Source organism: Mustela erminea, chromosome 14 (genome assembly GCF_009829155.1).
Source record: "Mustela erminea isolate mMusErm1 chromosome 14, mMusErm1.Pri, whole genome shotgun sequence".
Taxonomy (NCBI): domain Eukaryota; kingdom Metazoa; phylum Chordata; class Mammalia; order Carnivora; family Mustelidae; genus Mustela; species Mustela erminea.
Window position 1 is genome coordinate 62,433,232 of NC_045627.1, and position 20,280 is coordinate 62,453,511.

The window sequence follows — 20,280 nt, forward strand, 5'->3', positions numbered from 1 at the left end:
CCATTTTTCCCCTTCCTTCTGCTTCCAGAAGTGTGAAATAGTTAATAGCCTTCAGTTTTCTTTAGAATAGTAGAATTTTGAGTATTTTTCTTTTTTTTTTAACTAATTTTTTTTTATTTTATTTTTTTTTTTTTTAAAGATTTTATTTATTTATCAGAGAGAGAGAGAGCGAGCACAGGCAGACAGAATGGCAGGCAGAGGCAGAGGGAGAAGCAGGCTCCCTGACGAGCAAGGAGCCCGATGTGGGACTCGATCCCAGCATGACCTGAGCCGAAGGCAGCTGCTTAACCAACTGAGCCACCCAGGAGTCCCTTAACTAATTTTTTTTTAAACTAATCTGTGATGTGGGAATTCCTGTAGGTAGCTGTCATGTTAGAGACCTTAAATATAATTACTTCTGCCACTCACATTTGTCTTAACAAATTCCTTTGTAAGCTACATGTAAGAAAAGGTAGGCTAACAAAGTGTTTTCATTTTAAAAATTTCTTGTTTGTTTTTGTTTACTCCCAGAAAAGAAACTATGAGATGAGCCTGATCAATAAGGCCAAATAAAACAAATGTTATTAATTCATCTCTTCAGCTATTTTCTGAAATTCATTTTCGAAGATGTACATTTGTAACTCACCACATTAATCAGTCTACATTTTCTCACACTCTGGTTGATAGATGCAAGTGAAGTTTCATGCATTGCCTATCTTTGTTGGAATTTCAATACCTTTTTAAAGTATTCTTCATGTTAATATAAACTGGATGATAGACTCCTGGTCATTATTGTATTTGTGTATTTGTATTTATGAATAGCATTAATACAGAGACACTGTTAAAGATTAAGGAATTGGAATATGGAGACAAAGAAGGATCATTTATATATGGTAGGATATTTTATAGTGTTCTGACTTGATGTAACTGTCAATTATATGCTTCTTCTTCTCTAGTTATCAGGGAATATGAAGAACAGAAAAAGCATCCAGGAACCTAGATTTGATTATTACAACCATGAAGTTTCTGATATTGACCTCAGTGACTGTGAATTTCCACATGTCATTGAAATTTATGACTTCCCCCAAGAATTTCGTACTGAAGACCTCCTGCGGGTTTTCTGCAGTTATCAGTAAGTATTTGCAAGTAGTTGGGCATGTTTGGGAAGGTGAGATGAAGTTTTCTTAATAAGTCTTCTGAAAAACCATCTCTTGTTTGCATATTCCCTATTGTTTACTTTAGCATCAGTTTTGTTTATTGTCTTTTCCAAGTCCATTAGAAATCTTCTGTATCAAGTCTGTCTTCTTCTAAGTTCTTTAAAAATAGCAAATAGTCTTTCTAGACCCCATTTTGGGCATTTAAGAAGAATGAATTCGATTATGACTTCTGGATGTCTTCATGGTGTGTTTAATCCATTTATAATTATAATAATTATAATTATTGATGTATTTGGATGTATGCCTGCCATCTTTTTTTGTGTTTACTTGTTTCATCTATTTCTCTTCTTTCTTGCCTTCTTTTGGATTGATGAGGTATTTTTTTCTCATTCTATTTTGTTTGGAAATGATACTCTGTTTCTATTCTTTGGTGGTTACTTTAGAAATTACAAAATGCATGCTTAACTTACCAATGGCTAAAGTTAATGTTTTTACACTCTTTCCAAACACTATAAGGGCTTTTTAACTCCATTTCCCAATTCCATTCCCTCCCTTTCCACCATTCCCAACTATATGCTATGGAGACTACTTTTTTAAAAATTCTTTTCTTTTTAAACTCCATTATTTGCTGCTACTCTTTTATAGAGTCAGCATTCAGATTTATCCGGTTTCTGTGTTCTTCATTTATACCTCTTGCAGCTCATATCTTCCATCTGAAATCATTTTCTTTTTGCATGGAACATACTCTTTTACTATTTAATTTAGTAACAGCCATCAACAGACTTAATTGGGTTTTGTTTTTTTAATGGCATTATTTCAACTGTGTTTTTGAAAGACATGTTTGCTAGGTATAGAATTCTAGGTTGGCAGTCATTTTTCTCTCAGAAATGTGCAGATTTAGTCTACCGTCTCCTGGCTTTCTCTGTGGAAAATAAGAAGCCAGCTGAAAGTTCACAACCGTTGCTTCTGAATGTAATCTCTCTTTTCTCTTTGGATGCTCTTAGGGGTTTCTCTTTGTCTTGTATTGTGCATTTTAGTGTGATGTGGCTTTGTGTTTTTAAAAATTTATTCTTCTTGAGAGTATTTGAGCTTCTTAAATCACTAAGTATTTTTCATCGGTTTTGGAGAACACTCTTCAGGTAGTTCCTTTGTGTCAGTCTTTCTCTTTTATGTTCTCTAAGATGTCAAGAAAATATATATTAGACCTTCTCACTTAATCCTAATGTTACCTCTCTTTTATATTTTCTGTTTGTCTCTGTTACATTCTGAATCGTTTCCTTAGCTCTAATTTCCAGTTCACTGATTTCTTTCTTCAGCTGTGTTTAATTTGCTGTTAAATCTGTCCATTGAATATTTAAATTTCATTTTTTGTTTTTCATTTTTCTAAGTTCTCTATTTCTCTTTAAAATCTGTGTGGTCATTTTTTAGTTTCTTGGTTTTTTTCTAAAATATTTTCAAGATTTAAAATATTTCTTAAATGTATTAAACATAGACCTTCTATGGTCTGTGTTTGGTAATGCCTTTACCTGAAGTCTTTTTAGTTCTGCTTCTGCAAATTCTCAGGTTTAGTAATATTTTTTATTGTGAGCCAACTGTTTTCCTTGGAATTTTATTTATGGGAATTGAATTCTACAGTAGAAGAAGAGGATTTCTCCTGAGAGGATATGTGTTTTCTTCTGCCAGGCACCAAGGGACCGAAGAGTTCAGCAGCACTGTAAATTAAATTACTGATTTGAGGTTATTTTGACTACTGAGATAGAAATAGTCAAGTGGAGAATGATAAAAAATGATTGTTCTGTGTCTCAACTAGTTTATTTTAACAACACATATAAATGTCTAGTCACTTGCCAGTCTTTGATGTGGTGCCAAGGCCTTTTTTTTTCTTTCAAGTTACTGGCCTATTGATAGAAGAGTTCTTGTATGTTTTCCTCATAACATATCAACTAAAGTGGAATGAGAACTTTAAAGTACCTTTAGAGGCATCTGAGTGCTTACTCTTTATAGATTAAAATGTTTTCTGTCCTTTATAGCTGTTTTGCCCAAACATAATTGATAGTCATTTTTGGATTTTTTAGTGACTTCACCATTCTCTGCTGTTCCACAGCATTCAGTTAAGTTTTTATAGAAACAGCATCTTTTCTTTTTCACACTCATTTTTCATTGTTTTAATTTTAGTAAATTATGTAATGAAAATATAAATTAAAACTGATATAAACCATTTGAAAACAATTCCACTAACTCTTGTTATGTATATAATTCATACATATATAGGACAAGATAAAGAATCAAGTATACCTTTGTATCTTTAGCTTATAAGAAGAAAACAAGCTTCAGGAATAAAGAAACAATAAAAAGCAAGCTTCAGAAAGAAAGTTATTAAAGAAAAGGTCTTCAGGATCTGGAAGAAGTCAATACGAAGAAGGACTATACTTTACCATTCTCAGCCTGATACTAAAAATGAACTAGGTCTTTTGTCTCATACTACAAATGTACATTTAAAATTCAGTTCATATAGATCTTGAATTTGTTAGATTCTGCATCAGGGTTTAACCTCCCACTTTTTCTTAAAGAGCCAGATAGGAAATATTTTAGGCAACTCTGCCATCATTGCATAAAAGCAGCATGAGCATGATTGTATTCAGTGAAATTTTATGTATGAAAACATGGGGCACCTGAGTGAATCATTCGGTTAAGTGACTGCCTTCAGTTCAGGTCATGATCTCCGGGTCCTGGGAGAGAGCCCTGCATCAGGGTCCCTGCTCAGTAGGGTCTGCTTCTCTCTCTTTCTCCCTCTGTGTCCCCCCAACTGCTCATTTTCTCTCTTTCTTGCAAATAAATAAAATCTTTTTAAAAAGCACCCTGTTTTTCTATGAAGTTCTTAGAATAGGCAAAATTAGCTAGCAGCCAAGTACCTCACTTTAAATTTGGATGGGGGAGGATATCAGTTCTATAGCTAAAAGAAATAAGGGGGTTACTGGATCCCAGAGAACAGTTAATCTTTCCGTAGACTTTCCGCTAAATACATAGGTTTGGTTAGTCAGTCAAATTCATTAACATGTTCAGACCCTATATCAGGGCCTGTTCCATATAAAGTACCTAATGTATTTTAAAAACCAGTCAATGAGCTTAAATCTCAAATTAGTACTACCTTAGATTGTTATTAGTAATGATGATTTTTAAAACCAAGGATTAGTTTTATTGATGTCTAGAATTTCCTACTAAAGGCTAGTTAATTCTTATGAATTATTAATTAACTTTTGCTTTATTTCTTCCTAATCTTACCTGCAAGACCATTTTTCTATCAAACCCAAAAACATTCCCAAAAGAAGAGAAACATTTTAAAGGATTATGAAATTCCAAAGTCTAAAAGACTCTCCAGATCCCATCTAAGGTCTTTTTCTAAGCTTTTTGTAAACTCTTATTATACAGGCTCTTCTGCTATTGAACTTTTTCAGTCTCCAACCCCTGTGGTCATTTAAGCCATGGTCAAACTTACTCTTACATTCAGGAAATTCTCTAACCTTCAAAGCCTCCTTCATTCCTTTTTTCCTCAAAGGAATTTTTTTCTTGACTGAAGGAAGATATTTTAGCTGTTGTCTCTTTTTCTTTCTTTAGTGCTTTATAAAAATAAAGTCAAGGTCACGGTGCAGAAGCCTACAATAATGTCTGAGAGTCAAATACCCAAGTCAACTTTATATTTTAGTCACCATTTTTTATCAATATTAATAATCTTCCTAATGAATATTGTTATTACTCATAAAAAATAATGAGCACTGTTCATTTATTAAAGGCCTGTAAGTCCTCAGCACTGTGCTCTTTGCCTTGTCACAGATTATCTCATTTCCATTTTCACAGTAACTCTGTTTGGAAGGTGCTATGCCCATTTCTACGGATAAGCAGACCTAGCTTCAAGAGAAGTCAAATCTGCCCAAGAACTCAAGGTGGCAGAGCCCTGAGTCCTTTTGTATCCGACCCTCAACCCCATGTCCTTTCTACAGAACTATGTTGAATGTATGAGCAGTTTTTAAGTTCCCTGCTGAAAAACTAATGCCATCATTTTGATAGTCATTCTGTTCACTATGTAATAGCTCTGCTCCAAAATAAATGTGTTTTTAATGGTCATTGTTTTGATTCTAATCCCATCTGATGTTTCTCTGATCTTGATATCTTAATTATCCTGAATTGTTCGGAGTTTGCCACAGTTCTTTCCTGTTCTTCCTTTACTTCCTTTCTACGACTCGAAATAATAGGTCAGCCTCTCTGATTATAGTTGTCTTTTTTCTCAATTTCTTGGGTTTTTTTGTTTGTTTGTTTTGTTTTTTGGGGGTTTCTTTCTTGTTTGTTTCTTGCTTTGAATGACCTGTGTCCCTCTCTGTCTCTGTCCGTGAGGCTACATTTGCCTTAAATCCAGGTGACCTTCCCTGTCTCCCTCCTCTTCCAATATTCTTCTGCCACTTCTCTGCGTCCTCCTTTGACCTCTTCTTGTTCTGTGCCCATAAGAGCATCTCTTGTGAATAGTGTGATAAACACTTTGCCTCCCCAAGGGACATGTGGAGATTAATTAGTTGATGTCTGTAACTGGCTGGGAATGCAAAATACTGCCAGGTAGTTCTTTAGGATGGTATTATTGCTTTTAAAATTCAGTGGCTTCTTCTGTCCTCCAAACTGTTTTTTGTGGCATTATCCCCATTCCACCTGTGTGCTCGTTGAGTGTTTATCTCCTCATGAAATGCTTTATGAGACTCTATTTGAAAGATGTTTCATAAAAGTAAATTTTATTTTAAGAAATAAAATTGTGTTGTTTTGTTGCAGAAAGAAAGGTTTTGATATTAAGTGGGTGGATGACACACATGCCCTAGGAGTATTCTCCAGTCCGATTACAGGTATTCACCTAGTGGATTTCTGTGGTCTTTCCTTATTGTCTGTTTTCTCTTGCTACTTGTTCTGATTTCCCTTTTATTCTAGCAACTGGCATATTATCCAGCCAGTGTAGGTAAATGGCAGATGCAGGTTTTTGAGGCATAGTACTTTGTACCAGTGTGCTTTCCCTCTCCCTTTTCACCTTAATCCAATAGCAATTTGGAGAGAGAGCCAACTCCTTCCAGGGTTATGTGCTGTGTAACTGTCAGTTACGATCATACATAAACAGATTATAGGTAGAAATTTAAGAAGCCAGTGTGACTGAATCTTAAAAATGTTGTGATTTTTTTTTTCCACCCAGACAAATGAATTTGAAGTAGGCCTTGATCCTGAAAGATTATAATACTTGTTTCCTTTTCACTTACATCATTAGCCTCATGAAAGATGTGATACAGAGGCATTCGAAGATGTTAGAGATGTTGGTTCCTGTCTGAACCACCTAGAACAGGGGTCTGCAAACTGTAACGGGCCAGGTAGTAAATATTTTAGGGTGGAAAGTCTCTGTCACTACTTAATTCTGCTGTTGTAACAAGAAAGCATCCCTGAACAGTATTCAAATGAATAGAAGTGGCTCTATTTCAGTAAAATGTTACAAGAACAGGTGGATGGCTAGATTTGGTCACAGAACCATCGTTTGTTGATCCCTGATCTAAAATAATCATTTGCCAAGCTGTTTATGGATTTTTCTGGAGCTGACCATCTCTTTCGTTTGCCATGAAAAAATTAATAAAGTGGAACATTTAGACACCTAGGAAAAATTTTCTGAGAGCTAGCCTTAAATTTTCCTTTTATCACTCTTCCTCATATCTTCTATTTTCTTGTATTTATTCCTCTTTGCAGCTCGTGATGCTTTGGGTAGTAAACATACCATGGTGAAAATCCGGCCCTTGTCACAGGCCACAAGAGCAGCCAAGGCCAAAGCTAGAGCTTATGCTGGTGAGCCTATAATCTCGGGCTTTTTCTTGTTGATAGTTGTGTTACTGTTTTTTCTAGCACTTGTACCTCATCTGGAGTTCTAAAGACATACCACTTTTATTTTCAGTGTTAAACGAAGTATGTTTTTAAAGAAAAGACAAAAGGCTATGTTGGAAATAAGGCATCTGTGCAGCCACTTAGAGAGAGAGAGAGAGATGGCCAATCAATGCAGCAACCATTTTCTGATGACATCCTTATCTGGTTTACCTCAGTGTTGACCTGTTTCCAAGGGTCACTGTAGAAATTGTGTTAATATAGATAAACGAAGCCAGGGTTGTTTGTGTTTTGCCTTGCTAGTTTCCTCTGATCATCATCTATTGGCCTATATTAATTACTGCTAAGGCAGCCCTTGTTAGTCTGTTTTATATGTTAATTACAGAGTTAAATCATTTGGCGCTAGAGTGCTTTCTCTTCTTACTCCCTCCTACTCCCCCCGCCCTTTCCCGTTCAGAGTTCCTGCAGCCAGCAAAGGAGCGTCCTGAAACTTCAGCAGCCCTAGCCAGAAGGTTAGTCATCAGTGCCCTTGGGGTTCGAAGTAAGCAGAGCAAAACGGCAAGGGAAGCAGAGCTCAAGAAACTGCAGGAAGCCCGAGGTGAGTTGAAGTGATGGCATTCCTCTCTAGCTCTCTAGACCTCTCTAGTTCTATAGAGCTCACTATATATAAGGCATGCGTTTAAAAAAAATGAATGAAGCCCATTCCGTTTTGTCATTTCCATTTCCTAGAAGCCTCCCAAGTTTATTGAAATTGTTTTCATGCTTTATATTTAGGGGGAAGACATTTCAGGATTTGTCTTCCTGTTCCACAGACCAGGCATCCTCATCCATGCTCTTAACTGTTGTTTTCCCAGAGATAGGTTCGGCCTTTTCAGCTCGTCGTCCAGGGCTTTTTCTGTAGTTCTTGCTCCAAAGTCTGAGCAAAATTTTCCTGTGAAGACATAGGAGTCTCCCAGGCATTAAACATTTGCTCTGGTTTTACAGGGCCATGATTGCCATGATATTGTCTGATGATTTAGATTGCAGGTAGAAGACAGATTAAGGAAAAGCCAGCGACTGACATGGATGGTAGTTATTATAGGAGGTATTTTTTTTCTCTAAAGACAGTCTTGAGTGGCTCATTAGAGTACATCTAGATAAACCTATCTTCTGATTATTTTGCAGTACCTATGAGTTCTTAGAAAATATTTCCATTGATCCACAGCAGGGTTTTTCTTTCCCTGTAGTTTGGAATTGAGGTTAAGTTAAAATCTCTCTCTTCCCTCTTTCTAGGCTGTTGACTTATATGTAAGGGCCTGGGATTCTGGCTTTACACTTAAGTACTTTTTATCAACCTTCCAGGCTTTAGACAGTCTCATTGCCTTAGCTCACGATCTGTGGAATCTGTAAAGGCAATTTATTCTGAAAATTCCACTTACCAAAAAGTAACTTCATTTTTCCATTAAACGAATTGAAGTTTCAAACTCCTTGTTTATTGCCGGTCTAACAAGGCCATTAATACTTCCTGTCCACTCTGCTGTGGTGATAGCAGGCGGCTTGGGGACTCTCAGCTGCACTGGCCAGATAACCAGTGACAGAGTGTGTCATGGCAGGTGCTAGAGTTTCAGTGTGGAACCCAACTAATTTTTGAAGCCTTAATGATTAGAATGAGGCAGTTTTGATTTTTCCAATGCATGTTCACTCAGAGGCCCTTTACAGACTATACAGAAACTGTTTTTGTATAGATGGCAGTAATAAAACTAGAGTAAAGGTGAATGTGTCATAAGACCCTTTAGTAGTTGGTTATCTCTGAGGAAAGTGCTTTCTCTGTGATAACCACAATGATCTCAGAAGCTCAGTGAGAGAGAAGATTCGACTGTGCAATGTCTCATGCTTTCCTACCCTGTGTGTCACCTTAACCGGAATGCTCCGTGTACTGCGGCAGGAATGCTGCACAGGGACCATCTAGAGGACTGCTCTCTGTTTTTCTGTAAACACAGTGGCATGCAGCTTCATTTGAAGTATTTGTTTTAAATGCTCACTTAACCAATGGGCAGTTCAGTGATGCAAGTAAAAATCGCTCAGTGAGTATCCTGTTAATTACTTTTTTAAAGAAGGCCTTTAGTTGTGAATGGAGACTCCCTGTGATAAGTTCCTCTTATCCATTGGTGCTGAGGCTGTACAGATTATAGAAGATTCTTTATTATGCTTCAGAGCTCTCCCATTCTTCGTATCTGAGAAAACGCATATGAAAAATTCCTGATATATCTCTTTCTGACTTTTTTACGCATTAGGCAGATATTCTTGTACCTGCCTGCGTGGAGCCCAAGACTGCTCACTTAAAGAGTTTTTTCTTTAAAAAAAAAAAGGGGAAAAAAGTATCTTTTCCTGTGGAAATTAAAAGTACCATTTACGTATTAAACAGAACAGTTCTTTTTGTCCAGATCTTCTTCTACTGGAGGGGGAGGGGTCCATACAGCATAGTGGATAACATTAGATTCTGTAATCAGACTGTCTACGTCTACTCTGAGTTCTACCATTTACTGGCTGTGTGACCTTGGACAGAGTACTTACTCTCTGGAGGCCTCTGTTTCCTCATCCATAAAATGGAAATGAAGTGAGATAATTCACAAGGAATGCTTAGTCATTTTCAGAACCCATCAGAATGCATGCTCTCCTGTTTCTCTTGGCCTGTAATAAGTATATGATGAATGTTAGCTGCTGCTATTCTTAGTAATAGTGGAAATATTATTTATATGGTGAGCCTAACACAGATTCCAGTGTGTATTTTTTATCAGTACTTTTTTTATTTTAAATTTCCTGTAATACTCTATTTGGCATTTCACTAGGCACCTGTCCTCTAGCATTGTGCTCTTATTTGGGAGAATTAGACAGATGGGAAAATTTTGTTCTTGACTTAAGACTTAAAATCAGGTGAGGATATCTGCCTTGAGTAAGAAAGAAAATATGATTTTAAGCAGTTGTTTCTCTTCTCACTTCCGTTCTGAAGAATTTTTTTAAATTCCAATATAATGTACAGTGTTAAATTCGTTTCAGGCGTCTGATACTGTGATTCAACAGTTCTATACATTACTCAATCCTCATCAAGATAAATGTACTCTTAATCTCCATCACCTGTTTCACCTATCCCTCCCCACCACCACCACCCCTCCACCCCCGCCACGCCACGCCCCGCCCCTCTGTTAACTATCAGTTTGTTCTCTGTAGTTAATAATCTGTTTTTTGGGTTTGTCTCAAAAGAGACAAGGGTTTGTCTCCCTTAGTTCTTTGGTTTGTTTCTTAAATTCCACATATGAGTGAAAAATCATATGCTTTTCTTCTGCTTTACATTACAGAAATAATGCTAGAGCGTTACAGTCTCTAGCTCCGTCCATGTTGTTGCAAATGGCAAGATTTCATCCTTTTTTATGGCTCAATAATCTCCATTGTATATATATATATACCACCTCTTCTTTATCCATTCATCTACTGATGGATGCTTGGGCTACTTCTTAATTTGGCTAATGTAAATGCTGCAGTAAACATAGGGGTGCATGTATCCTATCTAATTAGTGTTTTTTAAAAATCTTTGGGTAAGTACCCAGTTGTATGATTACTGGGTCGTATGGTAGTTCTATTTTTAATGTTTCAAGGAATCTTCACACTGTCTTCCATAATGGCTGCCCCAGTTTGCATTCCCACCAACAGTGCACATGGGTTCCTATTTCTCCACATCCTTACCAACACGTGCAGTTTTTTATTTTTAAATTTTTAAATAAACATATAATATATTTTTAACCCCAGGGGTACAGGTCTGTGAATCGCCAGGTTTACACATTTCACAGCACTCATCATAGCACATACCCTCCCCAATGTCCATATCCCCACCACCCTCGTCTGTCCCCCCTACCCCCAGCAACTCTCAGTCTGTTTTTTGAGATTGAGTCTTTTATGGTTTGTCTACCCCCCCAATCCCATCTTCTTTCATTTTTTCTTTTCCTACCCCACAAACCCCCCACATTGCATCTCCACTTCCTCATATCAGGGAGAGCATATGATAGTTGTCTTTCTCCGATTGACTTATTTCGCTAAGCATAATACCCTCTAGTTCCATCCATGTCATTGCAAATGGCAAGATTTCATTTCTTTTGATGGTTGCATAGTATTCCTGTGTGTGTGTGTGTGTGTGTGTGTGTGTGTGTGTGTATACCACATCTTCTTTATCCATTCATCTGTTGATGGACACCTAGGTTCTTTCCATAGTTTGGCTATTGTGGACATTGCTGCTATAAACATTCGGGTGCATGTGCCCCTTCGGAGCACCACGTTTGTATCCTTAGGATATATACCCAGTAGTGCAATCGCTGGGTCATAGGGTAGCTCTATTTTCAGGTTTTTGAGGAGCCTCCACACTGTTTTCCAGAGTGGTTGCACCAGCTTGCATTTCCACCAACAGTGTAGGAGGGCTCCCCTCTCTCTGCATCCTCGCCAGCATCTGTCATTTCCTGACTTGTTAATTTTAGACATTCTGACTGGTGTGAGGTGGTATCTCTTTGTGGTTTTGATTTGTATTTCCCTGATGCAGAGTGATGTGGAACACTTTTTCATGTGTCTGTTGGCCATCTGGATGTCTTCCTTGCAGAAATGTCTGTTCATGTCCTCTGCCCATTTCTTGATTGGATTATTTGTTCTTTGGGTGTTGAGTTTGATAAGCTCTTTATAGATTTTGGATACCCAAAATCCCTTTATCTGATATGTCCTTTGCAAATATCTTCTCCCGTTCTGTCAGTTGTCTTCTGGTTTTGTTAACTGTTTCCTTTGCTATGCAAAAGCTTTTGATCTTGATGAAATCCCAATAGTTCATTTTTGCCCTTGCTTCTGTTGCCTTTGGCAATATTCCTAGGAAGAAGTTGCTGTGGTTGAGGTCAAAGAGGTTGCTGCCTGTGTTCTCCTCAAGGATTTTGATGGATTCCTTTGTCACATTGAGGTCCTTCATCCATTTTGAGTTTATTTTCATGTGTGGTGTAAGGAAATAGTCCAATTTCATTTGTCTGCATGTGGCTGTCCAGTTTTCCCAGCACCATTTGTTGAAGAGGTTTTCTTTTTTCCATTGGACATTCCTTCCTGCTTTGTCGAAGATTAGTTGACTGTAGAGTTGAGGGTCTATTTCTGGGCTCTCTATTCTGTTCCATTGATCTATGTATCTGTTTTTGTGCCAGTACCATACTGTCTTGATGATGACAGCTTTGTAATAGAGCTTGGAGTCTGGGATTGTGATGCCACCAACTTTGGCTTTCTTTTTCAATATTCCTTTGGCTATTCGAGGTCTTTTCTGGTTCCATATAAATTTTAGGATTATTTGTTCTATTTCTTTGAAAAAAAATGGGTGGTATTTTGATAGAGATTGCATTAAATGTGTAGATTGCTTTAGGTAGAATAGACATTTTCACAATATTTATTCTTCCAATCCAGGAGCATGGAACATTTTTCCATTTCTTTGTGTCTTCCTCAATTTCTTTCATGAGTACTTTATAGTTTTCTGAGTATAGATTCTTTGCCTCTTTGGTTAAGTTTTATTCCTAGGTATCTTATAGTTTTGGGTGCAATTGTAAATGGGATTGACTCCTTAATTTCTCTTTCTTCTGTCTTGTTGTTAGTGTAAAGAAATGCAACTGATTTCTGTGCATTGATTTTATATCCTGACACTTTACTGAATTCCTGTACAAGTTCTGGCAGTTTTGGAGTGGAGTCTTTTTGGGTTTTCCGCATATAGTATCATATCATCTGCAAAGAGTGATAGTTTGACTTCTTTGCCGATTTGGATGCCTTTTATTTCTTTTTGTTGTCTGATTGCTGGGGCTAGGACTTCTAGTACTATGTTGAATAGCAATGGTGATAATGGACATCCCTTCCATGTTCCTGACCTTAGCGGAAAAGCTTCCAGTTTTTCTCCATTGAGCATGATATTTGCACTGGGTTTTTCATAGATGGCTTTGATAATATTGAGGTATGTGCCCTCTATCCCTACACTTTGAAGAGTTTTAATTGGGAAGGGATGCTGCACTTTGTCAAATGCTTTTTCAGCATCAATTGAGAGTATCATATGGTTCTTGTTCTTTCTTTTATTAATGTATTGTATCACCTTGATTGATTGGCAGATTGAACCAACCTTGCAGCCCTGGAATAAATCCCACTTGGTCGTGGTGAATAATCCTTTTAATGTACTGTTGGATCCTATTGGCCAGTATTTTGGTGACAATTTTCACATCTGTGTTCATCAAGGATATTGGTCTGTAATTCTCTTTTTTGATGGGTTCCTTGTCTGGTTTTGGGATCAAGGTGATGCTGAAATGAGTTTTGAAGTTTTCCTTCCATTTCTATTATTTGGAACAGTTTCAGGAGAATAGGAATTAATTCTTCTTTAAATGTTTTGTAGAATTCCACTGGGAAGCCGTCTGGCCCTGGACTTTTGTTTGGAGATTTTTGATGATTGTTTCAATCTCCTAACTGGTTATGGGTCCCTTCAGGTTTTCTATTTCTTTCTGGTTCTGTTGTGGTGGTTTATATGTCTCTAGAAATGTATCCATTTCTTCCAGATTGTCAAATTTGTTGGCGTAGAGTTGCTCATAGTATGTTCTTATAATTGTTTGTATTTCTTTGGTGTTTGTTGTGATCTCTCCTCTTTCATTCATGATTTTATTTATTTGGGTTCTTTCTCTTTCCTTTTTGGTAAGTCTGGCCAGAGGTTTGTCAACTTCTTAATTCTTTCAAAGAACCAGCTCCTAGTTTCGTTGATATGTTCTATTGTCTTTTTTGGTTTCTATTTCATTGATTTCTGCTCTCATTTTTATGATTTCTCTTCTCCTGTTGGGTTTAGGCTTTCTTTGTTGTTCTTTCTCCAGCTCCTTTAGGTGTAGGGTTAGGTTGTATATTTGAGACCTTTCTTGTTTCTTGAGAAAGGCTTGTACTGCTATATATTTTCCTCTCAGGACTGCCTTTGTTGTGTCCCACAGATTTTGAACCATGGTGTTTTCATTGTCATTTGTTTCCATGAATTTTTTCAATTTTTCTTTAATTTCCTGGTTGACCCATGTATGTGGGTTCTTTCCCAATGTCCTCTTGTGATTGAGTTTTAGCTTCAGAGCATTGTGGTCTGAAAATATGCAAGGAATGATCCCAATATTTTGATACTGGTTGAGACCTGATTTATGACCCAGGATGTGGTCTATTCTGGAGAATGTTCCATGTGCGCTAGAGAAGAATGTGTATTCTGTTATTTTGGGATGGAATGTCTTGGTTGGAATATATCTGTGACGTCCATCTGGTCCAGTGTGTCATTTAAGGCCTTTATTTCCTTGTTGACCTTTTGCTTAGATGATCTGTCCATTTCAGTGAGGGGAATGTTAAAGTCCCCTACTATTATTGTATTATTCTTGATGTATTTCTTTGATTTTTTTATTAATTGGTTTATATAGTTGCCTGCTCCCATGTTAGGGGCATAGATATTTAAAATTGTTAGGTCTTCTTGTTGGACAGACCCTTTGAGTATGATATAATACGTGTAGTTTTTTATGCTTTTTGATTTTAGCTATTCTGGCAGGTGTGAGATGGTCTTATTGTGGTTTTGATTTGTATTTCCCTGAGGTTGAGTGATGTTGAGCATCTTTTCATGTCTTTGCCTATCTATATTTTGTCTTTGGAGAAATATCTGTTCAAGTCTTTTGCCCATTTTTAATTGGATTATTTGTTTTTAGTTCTGAAGATTTTAGGATTAAAAACATGATGGGGTTTTTGTGATTAAAAGGATGGGAAGACAACTCCAGGCAATGTTGTAAGACAGTATCTCCAGTTTCGAGCTGGCCCAGGGAAGTTAACTATGTGGCCCAAAGTTACCTAGTTGGTAAATTGATAGGAGGCATTTAAACCAAGGCCTCTCTAATTAAAACCCATGCTCTCTCTATAATGCTATAATCCCTCTTGAAGGTCTTTGGAGTAATTAACATTTTTTCCCAGGGGAAAAAAAAATAAAAGAATTTTTAAGGTCTTTAGAAAGTTAAATATGGCAGGCTTTTTTTTTTTTTTTTAAGCAGCTTTCACTGTCAAAAAATTCTTCCCTGGGTCTTACTTAAATCTGTATAATAGTTTAAGCCAGTTTCCTTTTCTTTTTTTCCTTTGTGGAAATAGGGATCATGTGGACACCATCCTGTTCTAATCTTTAGACGCCAAGAGCAGATTATTGAGGAATAAGGGAACCTGGGCTATAATAGAGTTTTGCCATTAACTTCAGCTGTGTTGCCATGGGCTTGTTTCTTACACTCTCTGTGCTCTAGTTTCCAACAAAGCAAAATGAATGCCTGACTTACCCTGGAGAATTTTTTGAGCATAGTCTTAGTTAATACGTAAAAACATTTATTTAGAAAGGTGCTTTACAAATTCAGGATACTTCTGTTTATGTGACTCTTAGAAAATTAGTGTTCATTTTTAATAATGAGAGTGAAGACAAGTAATGTACTGCAGCTTCCCCATCTGTGACAAATAGTGCTAATCAGTCATGACAGTGTTTTGTGAGTTTTGACTTGAACGCTGCCATTTGATCAGAATTAGCATGGAAATTGAAATCTGTGTGCCATCCTGATATAGGTACTTTTATAAATAGTATTATAGAATAGCTAGGCTTTGTGCCCACCCCCACTTGAAGAGTTCTGCTGTCTGGCATTGTGTCTGGTTCATTAAAAGATACTCAGTGTGTATGTTCTTGATGGAAGAATGCATAACAGACATTGGTCACTTTTTCTTCATAAATCTTATTTCATTCGTGATTCTACTCTGAACTCTTTCAAGTCCTCTTTAATTTTCTTTATAAAACCCAGAGTCGAATACTTCATGTGAAAACCTTCTAATTAATGAATTTGGAATTTGTGATTTTGAGGTTTAAATACTTCCTGGTAAGTTCCCTCACCCTACTTTGGTCCTCTTACTCTTTTGATAAGAAGTCTATGTTTTAGCCCTTAATTAAAAAGGGGATTCAGGGGTGCCTGGGTGGCTTAGTCAGTTAAGTGTCTGACTCTTGCTCTCAGCACAGGTCTTGATCTCAGGGTTGTGAGTTCAGGTCCTGTGTTGGGCTCCACAATGGGCATGGAACCTACTTATAAATAGGTGGGTAGGTAAATAGATAAATAGAGAAAGTAGGTAAGAAAGGGGTTTTTTTGTTGTTTTTTCCTTTTCTTTAAAGGAGATTGAGAAAGTAACATTACCCTGGGACAAGTTGAGAAAAAAGAAGTGCCCAAATCATTTTAAGCAAATCATAGTGTGTATATTTGGAGGATAAAAACTTTAGTGTGTGAGTCTTAGAACATGGGAGAAGTGATTTTTAGTCTAGCAGAGTGCATAATCAGAGCTGCATGGAGAGCAGGAAATCAAAGCATAGTTCATCCTTGATCCTTTGTACTTGACTTAATCATGTTTTTAACCAGTGATTCACACAAAACAATAAAAATGACTTTTAAAGACCAGATGCAGGAGTATGTGTAAAATTTCCCCATGTTTCATTTATTAAAACACTTGATTCCCGCCTATAATTGGAGATAGAAGATATCATTGCTTCTCAGAATAAGGTACTCTCTGATTTTCAGAGCCTGCCAAAATTTTATTTCATAACTTATTTCCATTTTACTCTTGAGGCTAAATGATTAATTGGCTGGTTCTAAAAGGCATGTTTTGGGTCACAGGCCTAAAAGGCAGAGTAAGTAAACAATGATTTGATCCCCTAGTATGCTTAATTAAATCACTAAGAATATAAAAGTAAAATCATCCCTATAGAATACTTAGTCAACTGTAATAAAAAAAATTTAATCACAACTGCTACCTTTTGAAATCCTGGTTAAGCATTCTATTATCTGCCTTCAAGGACTCTGTTGCATTGCTGACTCATAATCTGGGTTGTGTGGCATTTTTGTGTCTTTTCTTCCCTAACGTGAAATTCCCTTCATTTCTAACCATGTTTCTCTTTTCATCTTTATGTGATCATCTACTCTGAGATGCAGTACTTACTCATATTTTTGCCTTTGCCTTCTATTTAGTAAACTTATATCCCTGACCTAATCAGAGATGAAAATGTTAACCCTAGGATTAACTGACCAGTTTACCAACATTGCTAAATAAGTAGCACCTAGTTCTTTGTGTTGACACTTAATAATACATTGGTGAGCATTCCGCTCTCCACTGTTAAATGCCCCCTTAACACTTCTGTGATCCAGACTATTTATTTCCCAGGATACTAATGATTATATAAATACCTGGTAAGCCTAAAATCTAAAACCTTGCTAAAATTAAGAGGTTACTTAAATTACTTCTCCTTAATCTATCAGCTCTGTCAATCCATAAAAGAAGGCAATTAGATGAGTTTGACCAGACTTGTACTTCCAGTCTTCATGTTGATTATTACTCTATAGGTAGCTGCCCGGGAATTTTGTGATGATTTTTTTCTCCATTATTTTCTTAGGTGTAGAAGTAGATTTTGAAAGTGTTAATTTACATCCATTTTCTTTATTTTCTTTTGAAATGACACCAAATTGGCCCTTCTTTTTCATCTTCAGGCCTTTTTGTTCCCTCAGTGATAAGTGGTGATTCAGTCGCCTCATTTAATAGAATCATTGCTGCCAGCTGGTTTCTCATACTGGGCAATGACAGTCTGTAGGGCCCGCTCCCCGTGTGCTGTAGGTTAATCATTTCATACAGATTCTTTTCTTCTTCCATTAGCTCCTTGTCCTTATGGCTGCGGTTGCGCTTTCTCTTTACTTAGTTTACTTTTTTTAATTGTTGGAGGTAAAGTTAACAGGAGCTTTTTTCATGCAGTCTGTCAGCTATTATCTGCTTTCCTTTCTCTTTTTAATAAAGGGATGACATGCTTCCTTATCTTTCTGACTACATTTTTTTTTTTCATTTTTCCCTTTTATACATATTTTCAGATGTCAGGACACTGGAAAGTATGCTGGTTGAAGAATTAAGGATCCATGTTCCAGCTTTAGTTTTTCACTGGTTATGTAACCTTAGGCAAGTCACTTAGCCTCTCCATACCTACATTTCTTCTTTAAAAATCCCTCATCTTCTCGTGTTCTGAATTTCGGCATGTGTGCCTCACATTAGTACCATTTCCTTGTCCTCAGTTCATACCCCAGTCTTCACTGGTTTCTGGTATGGCTGACCACCTGAGTTGTCCCTTATATTTACATATATTTGGCAGTAGAGATCTATAATCTTTTATTAGAAAGCATCAGGGTAGAAAATGTTTCAGTATTCTAAACTTTTCTAATTTTAGAAAGATAATATGGTTATCCAACATAACCTAACACCAAAGTCAAATACACTAACATTAATATTTCTGCCACAAAGTGTATGATTGTTCCATAAAATGACATGTATAAGACTATAAGCAGCCTCTTATTTTTCCAGTGTATTTTATCACCAAGTGAGCTTTGGCCCTAAACCTTAAAAAACATTTTTTTGTTTTCAGAACTGCTTTGATTTTGGACTTGTGGTTTATGGGCAGTTATATTCTTCTACTCTATCTCTTTTCTTAGAACTTCCCAGATAGCATTTCTGATTTAAATTTCTAAGCTTATTATTAAAAAATTTGAGTTCTAGTATTTCACTTTCCTGGTTTCTTCACTTTTTCTAGGAATCCAGAACCACTTTTTGATGGCTTTCATCTGACATTGCTGATGCTTTTTTTTTTTTTTTTAAGATTTTATTTATTAGAGAGAGAAAGCTAGAGACAGAGCGCAAGCAAAAGGAGAGGGAGTAGCAGACTCCCCTCTGAGCAGGGATCCTGATTGTGATTAGGGGCTACATTCCAGGACCCCGGGGTCATGACCTGAACTGAAGTCAGACACTTAACTGACTGAGCCACCCAGGCACCCCTCATCCAACATTGCTTTTACCTTTAGAGAAGCCAGTTTTCCTTACTGCTGTCTCCCTGGAGAATCCCAATCCCAGTTCAAACCTGTCTTAAAGCCAAGTCACAAGGCATTGAATTAATTAGCCTTCGGTTTTGAATTGCCGACCACCCCCCCACCAGACCTCCCCCGGTTTGTCTCTTAAGTTAGAACTTTGCTGCTATATTCAGATAGTGCCACAAGGTGGTGCCCAAATAGCAGTGAATTTCTCTTTCTCACATTTCCAAGTGCCAGTCAACTTCCTGACCAAGTTCTTTGCCCTTAAAGTACAGTCAAATATTTAGTAAAGGAATTTTGTAAGGGATTATCCTGATTTGGAAAGGTATGTCAACATAGCAAGTGTTAACTCTAAACTCCCCTTGATTTCTCTAATAATTCTCCTGGGTCATGACTTTTAAAATCTTACAGGCACTATCTGAAATAATAGTCCTTGACAGGAAGCACTTAGGCTTATCATGTACATTTCATTGTAAAGGTGATGAATGACTAGCCATGAAATTAGAGCTCGTATGGTGGTACTTCACAGAGTGCTTGCGTCACCAGATCATGTGTAGTTTGTATTGTCTCAGGTTTTGGTAAAAGTATTATATGGAAACTAAGCTTCTCTGTTACAAATTCAAGATGGATTGCCTAGATTTGTGTTTTTGTTTTGGTTTTAGAAATATTTCTTTGTTTCTCTTGATTATATGTGGTCATTTTTCCAGGTGGGAATTGTGCATTCCAGAAAATTTTTTTTTTTAAGATTTTTATTTATTTATTTGACAGAGATCACAAACAGGCAGAGAGAGAAGGAGAGGAAACAGGCTCCCTGCTGAGCAGAGAGCCTGATGCGGGGCTCGATCCCAGGACTCTGGGATCATGATCTGAGCCGAAGGCAGAGGCTTCAACCCACTGAGTCACCCAGGCGCCCCACCAGAAGATTTTTGACTCCTGAAAGTGCTCTGAAAATACTGAAATTTGATTTGCCTCTGAAATATTTTTTCTGTGAGACTGTAATAGGGAGATATAACTAAAGCCAAATGGCTACCATTTCCATTTGCGCAAGAAGGCAAAAGAATATTGAAACATATTCTCTATCCCTATTGGATATTTTTAAAGATAAGTGAAGTGGGAATAACAGGCAATTATGTGTAACCACTAACACAGTTGAGAAGTAGAATTAAAATAAATACATTATCAGCAAGACTGGATTGTGGAACCCAGTAAGTGGGTTGAACTCACAACCCTGAGATTAAGAGTTGAACACAGCCTGCTGAACCACCCAGGTGCCCCACTCCACAGACTTTTTTTATTTCTATTAGCTCTAGATCTTTCTCTTTATT

At 37.0% G+C, this 20,280-nt stretch overlaps 1 protein-coding gene across 8 annotated transcripts in view; it reads left to right on the forward strand.

Annotated features, from left to right (window-relative positions):
• R3HCC1L (R3H domain and coiled-coil containing 1 like) overlaps window positions 1-20,280 on the forward strand; it is a 92,750-nt gene that overhangs the window by 71,498 nt on the left and 972 nt on the right. For 5 of the 8 annotated variants that reach the window (XM_032312068.1, XM_032312069.1, XM_032312073.1 and 2 more), the window contains 4 exons: window positions 936-1,111; window positions 5,949-6,019; window positions 6,897-6,992; window positions 7,483-7,623. In XM_032312068.1, the coding sequence (XP_032167959.1) occupies window positions 936-1,111; window positions 5,949-6,019; window positions 6,897-6,992; window positions 7,483-7,623 (484 nt within the window). Of the gene's footprint in view, window positions 1-935; window positions 1,112-3,407; window positions 3,843-5,948; window positions 6,020-6,896; window positions 6,993-7,482; window positions 7,624-20,280 lie in introns of those variants that run through there. The other 3 variants (XM_032312076.1, XM_032312075.1, XM_032312074.1) reach the window with 3 other exon arrangements.